The sequence below is a fragment of the Diabrotica virgifera genome, chromosome 4, assembly GCF_917563875.1.
Source record: "Diabrotica virgifera virgifera chromosome 4, PGI_DIABVI_V3a".
NCBI classification, from domain to species: domain Eukaryota; kingdom Metazoa; phylum Arthropoda; class Insecta; order Coleoptera; family Chrysomelidae; genus Diabrotica; species Diabrotica virgifera.
Genome location: NC_065446.1, coordinates 101,954,516 through 101,966,641, shown reverse-complemented (window position 1 = coordinate 101,966,641; position 12,126 = coordinate 101,954,516). Strand labels below are relative to the sequence as shown.

The 12,126-nt window shown below is 30.2% G+C and overlaps 1 protein-coding gene across 1 annotated transcript in view; it reads right to left on the bottom strand.

Moving 5' to 3' along the window:
• LOC126883876 (uncharacterized) overlaps window positions 1–12,126 on the bottom strand; it is a 123,221-nt gene that overhangs the window by 90,208 nt on the left and 20,887 nt on the right. The window contains exons 3-4 of the mRNA XM_050649567.1: window positions 8,656–8,852; window positions 198–404 (exon numbers count right to left, since the gene is read on the bottom strand). Of these exons, the coding sequence (XP_050505524.1) occupies window positions 198–404; window positions 8,656–8,852 (404 nt within the window). The remainder of the gene's footprint in view (window positions 1–197; window positions 405–8,655; window positions 8,853–12,126) is intronic.

Here is a 12,126-nt window from a genome sequence, read left to right as displayed (position 1 = left end):
GCATGCGCGGAACATAATAAAAATTCACTCCCAATCGCGCCTAAAGAAGTATAACTTCAATAAAACAACGCGTTAATAAATCATTAACGCGTTAGGATGTTTTATTTTTTGAAAATCAAAAAATTTGGAATGAAAAAGTAAAGATATTTTTTAAGAATAATAATATGCATATCAATTATGTATTAAGAACTGCTTACCTGGTTGACAAACGGGTCTGGGAAAGTCCCACGTTCCTGCTTTACAGAACAAACTACTTTTACTACCTGGAGGAACTTCATAATAAGCTATGCAATCAAATGTCAGATAAGTTCCATCTATGGCTTGATCACATTCAATTTTGTTGCCATCTCTATCTAGACATCTTAAGGTTGTCGTCGCTGATGAATAAAAAGATGGACATTTTTCTAAAACAAAAACATATTAAACATGTTAAACACCGCAAAGCCAAAGGTGATGGTTGTTAGTTAAACATCAATACAACCGAAACTAGTCAGGGCCGCGTTTAGGTCAATTGACGCCCTAGGCAATTCTCTAGTAGCCGCCCTTCAACCATGTACCATTTTTGCGAAAAAAAAATTGCAGAAATTTGCAAAAACACTAAAAATGGATTTAAACTACGATGTGTATATACCTATAACAGAAAAAATTTTCATTCCAGTTCGATCACATCAGAGAAATCTTTTCAAAAAAGACTTTTCAAAAAAAATTTTTTTCTTGACAAAATCGACAAATTGCACACGACAAATTATTTTTAATTCTTGACATTTTCGAAAATGACCTTTCAGCGGACACGTTGGCACCTGGGATGCACAAGTAAATGTGCAAAGCCATGTCAAAATTAGGGAAAATATCTTTCAATCCACTTGGTGCAGTCACTGAAGGTTTTCACCTCCGATATCGTTGAACCTCCATCAATTTTCATGAAAATTGGTGAGTAGTTACAGGATACCTCAAGGAACAAAGGTGACATGATGAGAACTTGCGCTTTTACCGTGGTGGTGAATGCCACCCGTTCTTTGATGACCCCTTCTCTCCTCTTTGATGAAAATTATTTTTTTTAATAATTTTATAAATCGATAGAGAGACAAATTCTAAGCAAAATTTGTTATATAAAGTTATTAATATAAGTCAATACTTTTTGAGTTATTAAAGATCAAAGATTTTATTTTTTCGTAAAAAAATGCATATTTTAAAGCTGTTTTTGACGTAGAACTTAATAACTATAAGCTTTTACAAAAAACTTATTATTATCAAAATTGAAGATAATAAAAAGCTGAATCTCCTTGCTTAAAGAACTAAACTAATGTTAATTCAAAGTGAGTTATGGTTAATTGAATGTATATTGTTTCGAGTATTCAAGCGAGTACTCAAATCTAAGTATGCAAGCTTAAATAACGGGAAAAAGATGCATTTTATTAAATATACCTATACTAAACACTTGTCAAAGTACTTCGGAGTACCTATCAAATGAGCTCCAGTAGAAGTCAATATGATCACAATTAAGTAAGTTATGATGAAAATAAGAGAACCCTTTAGAATTTTTAGGAAAAAGTGAAAAATAAAACATACGCCATTTCCACAAAAATTAAAATTTATAGTAATCCTTAGAAGAATTTCTTTATATTAGCATAAATAATGGTTTCAACCATTTTGACTGGTTTAGAATACATATTAAAAAAAAGATATAAATAATTTTAAAAAATCAGAATTTTTAAAATTATCGTAATTTTTATTTTCTTTTGATAATAACTCCAAAAATACTCAATATGCGTAAAAAGTGATATATGTATAACCAAATTTTAGTTTTCTGTGTATCAAATATTTTAACTTTATATAACTATATAAAACTATAGGGTTTTTATATAAATCTATATAAAACTATAGGTCCAACTTTTTTGGAAAAATTCTTAAAAGATAAATTTTGAAAAATATTTGGTGCATACATTTTAATGCTATCAACTTGTTCGGGTGCTCATTTGATAGATATTTCTAAGTAGTTTGACAAATTAATGTTTAATAAGGTTATATTGTAAAATGCATAATTTTCCCGTTATTTAAGCTTGAATACTTAGATTTGGGTACTCGGCGAAAAAAATATACATTCAATTACATATAACTCACATTTAGTTAACATTAAAAGGTCTTTTCAGTAAGGAGTTTATTTCATTTTTATTAGATTCAATTTTGGTAGTATAGTCGGTTCGCTAAACTCAGACACAACCGGCTAGTGATTTTAGTGGATAATTTTTTTGTTTTTGGCCAATTTTGCCAAAATTGGCAAAATTACTAACTATGTAGTAGTTATTAACTATTTGGTAATTATTTTTTTGCCAATTTTACAACATTGGCCTAATTACTTACTAATATCACTAGCCAATTGTGTCTGAGTTTAGCGAACGGACTATAATAACCTTTTTGTAAAATCTTATAGTTTTTGAGTTATTTATGAAAAATCGGTTAAAAACATGCATTTGTCTCACAAAAAATTAAAATCTTTGATCTTTAATAACTCAAAAAGTTTTGATTTATTTTAATAACTTTATGTAACAAATTTTGCTTAGAATTTGCCCCTCTATCGAATTCTGGGGATATTTTTAATAAAATAATTTTCACTCCCGAGAAGGGGTGACATCAACCCCCAGGGTAAAACCGCAAGTTGACACCATGTCACCTTTGTTCCTTGAGATATCCTCTAACGACTCACCAATTTTCATGCAAATCGATGGAGGTTCAACGAAATAAGAGGTAATATCTCATATCCACCTTCAATTACTGCACTAACTCTCTTTAAATATTAAGATATATTATGTCAATATATGTCAATTGGTGATTTTATTGTGGTATCCAAATGCATTCCGAATGCATTCTTGCATGAATGATGTATCTTGGTCGTCTTTATTTTGTACCGAATTTTCAGCTTCTTTAATAATTTCTTCATTGCTTAATTTTGGAAAATCTGTTAATAACACGAAAACTTTGATAAATAAGTCGGTAAGATTCCAGACGTCTATTCAGGTCTCTTATCAGAGTGTCGATTATAATATAGAATGTGTGGATTTTCATCTCATCACTAGCTGAAAAGTTTAGTTCATCATCGGCCCCCTCGTCAAATTGAATTTTTATTTTTCTCTTTCTTATTTCTTTATATGTTTTATTTGGGCACAATTTTTTGACTTCCTTGCCGTAAAGTAATTTGAAAGAGCTCCATACTCTTTAATGACAGTACCCAGATCCATAATTTTTATAGACAAATATTTCTTGTACAGTATTTGTGCCGCCCTCTCATAATGTGCCGCCCTAGGCAGCTGCCTATATTGCCTAATGGATAAAGCAGCCCTGAAACTAGTATCTAATAGCTTATAATGAACAACTGGAGAGAACTAACAGTATTACTCCAGAGAAATAAGGCAAAATATACCATGTTTGGGACACTTGACCAGCCAGGTTGCAAATTGGTTTTTTGGGAATTATTGTACTATATACCTAATACATTATAAATACAAAAATGCCTGTCACAGTTCGGACGCGAATTTTAGATATTAACAAATAAGGGTCAAAAACGGCAGTTCCTTCCTTTAAATCGCTACGCTACAGGACAGGTATAAATAACGCAATTAAATATATTATTTAGAGTATTCATCTTTTAGTAGATGAACAAAGGTTTAAAATGGCAGTTTTTAAATTTTGGTCAGATCATTTGTTGCTTTGTAAATTGCAAAATACTAAAATTTTTAAAATCAAAAATTTACTACAACTTTTTAAAAAATAAACATAAGACTTTGATGCTGCATTAAAAGTTGAGTCAAGTAATCATTATAATGCATAAACAATTTCAAGACGATTCTTTAATTGATTTAAATTTTATTCAATTTGTTTATCCCACACGGTTTTTTGCAATATTGCTCAGAAAATAATAACGATACAGTCATTCTACGAGAACAACATGAAAGAAAAAGACTTTTATTTTTAAGGATTTAAAAAATTATTAGTTTTCTCAGGATTCGAAAAAAAATGAATGCGTTTAAAAAGCATTGAAGCCGAAATTTTGCGCCTATGCCCTTAAACAGATATTACAAACCAGTGGCTTTCTATTTAAATGGACTACAAAAATAATAATAATTTCATTGTTCTAATAATTTATTAAAGCTTGCAAAAAAATATTACTTTTTTAATTGTGTAGGTAATAATTATTAGAACTATACCGTTACGCCACTGAAAATACTTGTCAGAAATAGTAAACCAATAGGAGAATCATTAGGCCAGCAAATGAAGCATTTTGGCTCGCAATTTTTTCGTCCAGCATGTATTTACTTGAAATTTTCACAGAAGGTAGGGAATAGTCCAAGGATCATTTTCTATATCATGCCGCTGTACGCTAAAATCTTGGGGGTGGTTGACACCCCATCTCGAGGGTGGGAATTTTTTATTACATTTTAACAATGTAAATCTATGTAAAAATTTATTCTAAAAAAAATGTTTTTTACATTTTCTTCGTAAAACTAATATTTTTCGAGTTATTCGCGGTTGAAAGTAACAGTTTTTCGACAAAAAATCCACCTTTTTTGAGGGTTTTTTGAGAATAACTCGAAAAATATGCATTTAATAAAAAAAACTGTACTTATCAAAATTGTATCTTTTAGTAACACAAACCAAATTATTTTTCTATAATATTTTTGCGACCAATACGAACCGAGATACGTCATGTTAAAGTTTAGCTTTTTTCGTCAAATGCATTATAAATACACCCAAGAAGTTTGACCTATTTAAAAGGCCTAATTTTAGAAACATTAGAGTTTAAAGAAAAACAATTTTTTGCAATTTCGTATTTTTCACCTTTTCTTCAAAATATCTCCGAAAAAATGATAGACTACTAAATTGTAGCTTTTTTAATAACTAAAATTTTTTTGTGCCTAAATTTTCATTACAGTGAATAGTTAGCAAGATATAGCTGTTTAAAACCTCTATTTACGAGCAAACACCCCCTTATTCGAACCCTTTAAACCCACCCCAATTAAAAACTAAGAGATCTTATGGAATTTAATTAGCTCTTAAAAAATCCTACAAAATAATTTTTGAAAAAACTTTTTATCGAGAAAAATGAAGGAGCTATGTTTATAACACGAATTTTTGTTTTCGAAAACTCATATAGCAGTTTCAATGTATAGTATATGTATAATACCACAGAGCCGGTTCGTATACTGGAAGATGACTAAAAAACTATTTGTATTTGTATTTGTACATATTTGTAAATTCGTATATTCGTGTAAATAAATGTTTTTGAAATTCTTTAATTCTACTTTTTTTTTCTGTATAGATCTATTAAATTATCTATTTATAAAAATTGCAATGTTTTAAGGGTGGTTTTTAAGGGTTGAAATATTATGATATTATATCCTTTAGCATAAAACAATCATTATTTAATCAATCAAAACCAAATTTTACCCATATTAAAGTTTACAATGTTTTATATGATTTTTGACAAAAAGGGGTAGTTTATTACATCCCTAAAAATAATCTACGCCCTTGAGCATGATATAGAATATGAAGTACAGGGTGAGATGATCCTAATCCCAAATTTTTATGTAAATCGATGCAAGCCGAAATTATTCTTTTACGATAAGTAAATTTTTTATATACAGGGTGAGTCACCACTAACGGGACGGAAGATTACAGCGAAGTGGTAAAAGATTTGAAAAAAATTTTGAATTAATAGTTTGTAAGTTGATAAAAGCTACATTTTAAAATTATTTTGAAATATACCCGTACACCATATTGAACACCCCGTATTTTATTGTATTTTTTAATTGTCCGCAAAAAATAAGGTATAGTTTCATAAGGCTTCCCTATACCTATGTACAGAGTGTTCTGAGTTATGTTGACTTTTCTTAAAATGTAAAGTTTTAAAAGAAGACTTATTCTCAAGTTATTTAAGTAATTATAAAAACATTACTTTTACATCTAAATAGTTGGATATTGGTTGAATGTATTCCATGATTAATTATTACACATTTGTCTACAGGGTGTTCAAAATTTATAGTTTCATTATTGGAGTATTCAATGTGTCATATGATGCTTATTTTAAATGGAACACCATGTATATTAATAAATAATTATACTAAACAAATTTACCTCTTTCGAATGGTATATGAATGTCCTATACCTAGGTGTCATAGTTTTTGTGTAATTTACAATTATTTAAATTCTTACTCTGTAAATCGATTTTAAAACAAAAGATGAAGTTAATTAATGTCATTGTATGACATTGTCATTTTATGACAATACGGTCTGGTAATTATCTTATAATTAATGCATTCCATGATTGATTATTACACATTTATTTACAGGGTGTTCAAAATTTACAGTTTCATTTTTAGATTATTCAATATAGCATAATATGATGGGTATTTTATTAGAACACCATGTATATTAATCAAAGATTGTACTAAACATAGGTTCCTGGGTTAGGAAGTACAGCATTTACAATATTTTTAATATAACCTTATTTAAAAAAATTCATCTTGGTCAATCCTGGTGACCTAGTTGGCCAAATATATGGACCGAATCTATCTATCCATTTATTTCTAAATTTTATGTTGAGGTTGTTCTTAACATCACGTCAAAAATAAGAAGGAGCTCTGTTCAATTGGAGCCAAATGTTTGTTCGCACGCTAAGTGGAAGGTTTTAAGAAGGATTCCAAAAAATTGTTTTAAGAAATTTAAAAAAGTTGCTCCATTCAGATTTTCGTCAGAAAATATGGGTCGATAACGTACTGGCTCAGAATACTGCCCCAAACATTAACACTTCATCGGTGTTGGCGATCAACAGTAAAATGTTTAAGACTAAGTTTTCACTCTAATGGCATACAACATATCCCACCAGAATGAAAACAATGGGAACACTCTCTGATTGGACTGGAATATGGTTCGGCTGTATTTTCGTTTTGCAACGAAATTGAAAATGGTTATTCATTTTAGTAAAATGTTTGTTTACTGTATCATAATAAAATGAAAGCTATGTCTATTAACTAGACGATTATTATTAAAAGTAGGTAGATTTGTCTGTACACAATACATTCTTAAGAAAAATCAGGATCTTCTCCAAATTCTAAAGTATATAAACGAAAAGTTAAACGTTCCTGTTCTGTCTAATACTGGTGTAGTTGAGTTTTATACGGATGATAGTGGTTTTTCTCATGTATTCTACATACATACACTCGTTTGACTGATTTCCAATTGACTCGAAATTTTTCACGTACTAGTATTTGGGTTTTCCGTAACAGAAAGCAGGACATCAAGTTCGTTGACGTCATTAAAAATAAATGGTTTATTTTTATTTAACTTTTCCTACCTATGCAACATTACCAACAGCACAGAATCTATCGAGAAATTTCTCAAAAATGTCCTTTTTTGGGTGTCTTCTATCAGGATACTTTTAAGCGTAAACTTTAGAAGCTAAGAGAAAATTTTAAAAATATTCCCCAATGCAAAGTAGCATGTCTACTCTTTCATAGATAGTGTGATTATTCATTTTTAGGAACAATTAAATTTTAATGTAATTGGCTCTTCCAAAGCCATTTTTAAGTAAAAAGATTGAATATCATACACGGATGTTTATAGTTTTGATAATTACAAGACCGTACTGTCATAAACTGACAATGTCATACTATGATATTAATAATCTTTTGTTTTAAAATCGATTTAGAGATTAAGAATTTAAATAATTGTAAATTACGCAAAAACTATGACACCTAGGTATAGGATATTCATATACCATTCGAAAGAGGTAAATTTGTTTAGTATAATTATTTATTAATATACATGGTGTTCCATTTAAAATAAGTATCAAATGACACATTGAATACTCCAATAATGAAACTGTAAATTTTGAACACCCTGTAGACAAATGTGTAATAATTAATCATTGAATACATTCAACCAATATCCAACTATTTAGATGTAAAAGTAATGTTTTTATAATTTCGTAAATAACTTGAGAATAAGCCTTCTTCTAAAACTTTACATTTTAAGAAAAGTCAACATAACTCAGAACACTCTGTACATAGGTATAGGGAAGCCTTATGAAACTATACCTTATTTTTTGCGGACAATTAAAAAATACAATAAAATACAGGGTGTTCCTTAAGAAAAAATATAACTTTGATACGCCGCCATTTATTGGGACACCCTGTATATTTCCAAATAATTTTAAAATGTAGTTTTTATCAACTTACAAACTAATCAATTTAATTTTTTTTCAAATCTTTTACCGTTTCGCTGTAATCTTCCGTCCCGTTAGTGGTGACTCACCCTGTATAGCTCCAACAAGGGTGGTTGTACGGGTTGAAATATTATGATATAATATCTTAAAACATAAAACAATCATTATGTAACTGATAAGAACCAAATGTTGACAATATTAAAGTTTAAAATAATATTATATTATTTTTTACAATTAGGGGTAGTTTTCACCCTTAAAAAACCAAAAGCGTACAACGGCTCAATATATAATCCCAAATTTTTTGTACAAATCGATGCTGGACGAAAAAATTGAGAGGTATTGCCATTTTTTAGTTTCATTTCCTCGACTACATAGGGCGTAAATCTGTCGTGCGTATTCCGTCGCCAACGTAACTGGCGTTTGCTGTACATACTTACTTTCGCATTTTGGAAGAACAGCCGCCTCCCAGTTATCATCACACGCTAGAAATGGAATGTTTGGGTGTAATCGATAGCCCTCCTTACATTCTATTTGAAGGATGGTGTTAACTTCAATTTCGTCACCTGGATTACCTTCTCCATTAATTATGATCCATCTTCCATTAGGTGGGAACTGTGGTAGCGTACATTTGTAACTACAACATAATTTTAGTTTTATTTAAATACAAGCGAAACATAAATATAAATATAAATGTTATTAAAGATAAAGATCGTTTTTTAAAGATATCATTGTCAATTAGCCTATATTTGTCCACTACTGAACGTAGGCCTCCCGTAAAATTTTACTCCTAGCCAGAGCTGGGCAATACTCGGGTACAAGTACCCGATTTTGTACTCTAAGTACATTTTGGGTACTCAGTATCCAGCACCCGAGTACATTTTCAATAAAGTACTCGGCACTCGTACCCGTAGCGTATCGGTAAAATACTCGGTAGGTACCCGCGTTTATTACACGAGTACATTTTCCGAGTACTTTTTGCAAGTCTAAACTTTTCGCTGCATGTGGGACAGCAAATTAATAGCAACACGCAAAACGCCGTTTTCAGCATCAGCCCATTCGCAAAGTCAAGCAAACGCCTATTCTCTTATGCCATAATAATTAATAGCCCTTCAAGAAATGCTATGAAGAACTCAGGGCCGTGCGTGCTATGATGCGCTGAGGCAGCCACATCAGGCGGCATCACAAGGGGGCGGCATAATCAGTAAAATCAAAATACAAATTGAGCCATTCAATAATTAAAAATATACATAGGACCAAGTGTCAGCCAAAAATATTTAATTGGTGAAGGTTTAACAGAACTTATTTTGACAAATTTGGAAAAATTAGTTCTTGATTTAAAACGGCTCAGAGGACAAGGCTACGATAACGGGATTAATATGAAAGGAATAAGAAAGGGTGTGCAAAACAGAATATTTGAAAAATATCCGAGGTGAATTTTACGTGCCATGCGCATGCCACCTTAGTCATAAATGACGCAGCGTCTTCTTCTACAGAAACAACAACCTTTTTTTGTATTATACAAGAACTGTACACATTTTTTCTGGTTTTACAAAGCGTTGGGAAGTTCCGAAAAAAAAAAACATGTTTCACAACAACACTAAAACCATTGACTACTAGATGGTTAAGTCGAATAGATGCATTGAAACCCCTAAGATTTCGTGAGATATATAATGCCTTATTCGAAATAATAGAAGACGTCAACAATGATTCAGAAACTAAAGTCAAAGCACGAGGATTAGTAAAAAATATTAAAAATTATAAATTTATATGCCGTGTAGTTCTTTGGCATGATATTTTATTTCATATAAATTCAGTCTCGAAGATGTTGCAACAGATGTTGCATAAATTTGTCAGATAGTGTAAAAATGTCAAACTATGGAAAAAATTAAAATTTACTGACAATTTCGCTATGACCAAATTAAAATTACTGATAATGAAATTGCAGAAAATCTTGTAAATAAGTTCCTAATTTCCTGCTGAAAATGAATATTGAGGCAAGAGAAAAATGCGTTGAGGCGAAATTGAGGCGAAAAATTTGATCTCTAGATCAGCCTTAACAGAGGAAGGTAAATTTAAAGTAATTTTTTTTATCTATATTTTAAATATTGCCTTTAATTCTTTGATTGATCGATTTTCGCTTTTAGAAACTCGTAATAAAAATTTTAAATTTTTGTATGATATTTTTAACTTGAGGGAAATTTAAGAAAAGGGAAAAAAAGGAAAGATGATAAAATACTAGAAAAATATTATAAAATCTTCATTCAATACTTTTCATAGAAAAAGAATCTGATATAGAGTCAAATGATTTTCTAGAAAAATTATTGCATGATTTATCCCAAACGATACCATACTCCATGAATACTTTAGAGGTTTTGAACTATTTGTGCCAAAATAACCTAATTTCTTTATACCCAAATATAGTTGTATCACTAAGGGCCGGTATTATCTGTCCCGATTAAACCCAGGTTAGAGGAATTTTGTCATGCGAGGTGCAGAAAGTACCGGCCCTAAGAATTTTATTAACACTCTTTGTCTCGGTAGCTTGGGGAAAGAAGTTCAAAATTAAAAATGATTAAAAACTATTTACGAGATAGACAAACAATACTAAAAAAATTAGCATTTATTTCGATAGAGTCCTCACTAGCTGCTACTTTAGACTACACCAATCTGATTGACGAGTTTTCCAAAATTAAAATCAAAAGGATAACATTGAAATTTTTTTAGATGTTATTTAATGTTAATACATATTTCATTTAATTTAAGGTATGTTTTGTTTTTAAAGTAAAAGTTTTAGTTCATTTTGTGTAACTTCATTTAATAAAAATAAATACTAGTATTAAGTTTCAATAATATTTAGGGGGCGGCATTTCAAAGACTTGCATCATATTGAAAAGATGTACCGCACGGCTCTGGAAGAACTGATGAAACTTTGAAAAATTAGTTATCTTAAAAGCCAATAAAATTAATCAGTGAGTGTGAGTGGTGTTATACTGATTACAGTAAAACCTGTGTTGTCGGACACCTGCCAAAATCGGCCACCTGCCAAAATCGGCCACCTGTACTTACGGCCAGTTTCAAAATTCCGCAAAGCAATTATATGTATATTCGCTTATTTATGACCTGTATTTACGGCCACCTTTATAATATGGACTCGGCCAAATATTCACATATTTTTAAAGCCCATTTTATAGAAATTGAATGTGAATGTTGGCCAAAATAATGTTTTGTCTATTTGTTGATGGAAATTCCCAGTACTATTTATTAGGATCTATTGTATCTACCTAAACAGGGGATTAAATTAACCTTCATCGGGTCGGTGGTCACAGTACGTTCTTAAAATCCTATAATAAAATGTCGTAAAAGTGTTGTAAAAGAGAAACGTTTGTCACTATTTATAAGTATGATTACAATTCACAAAAGTTGGCCTAAAAATATGGTGTAAAAACTCAAATTATCAAAGGAAATAAAAAAAATAAAAGTCGGTAAAAAAACGCAACTGCAAGTGACATAAAGTGGGTATTATTCCGATCACGGGTTATAGTATAAAATTTGACGTTATCAAATAAATAGAATGTCAAATTTAAATTTTGCTTTAAAATTGTGGTGCATAATTACAGCTACATTTGAAGTAGCTTAATAAATTATTTTATGATCATTAATTAATCAATAAATAAAAAATTTATAAAAAAATTCAACATATTTTCTTTTTGTTATTTTATTCACTTTGGCGGAACATTAAACACAGGCATACAAATTTTTAAGATTTTTTCACTTGAATAGATACTATTGTCCTATTTTAACATGAGCGGAGCGTGAGGGGGCAATATAATACAATCCAGGGTTTCTATGTAAAATATAAACGAAAGTTGAAAAGTTGGGGGATTGTGATTCCGTTATTTTTTTATTTA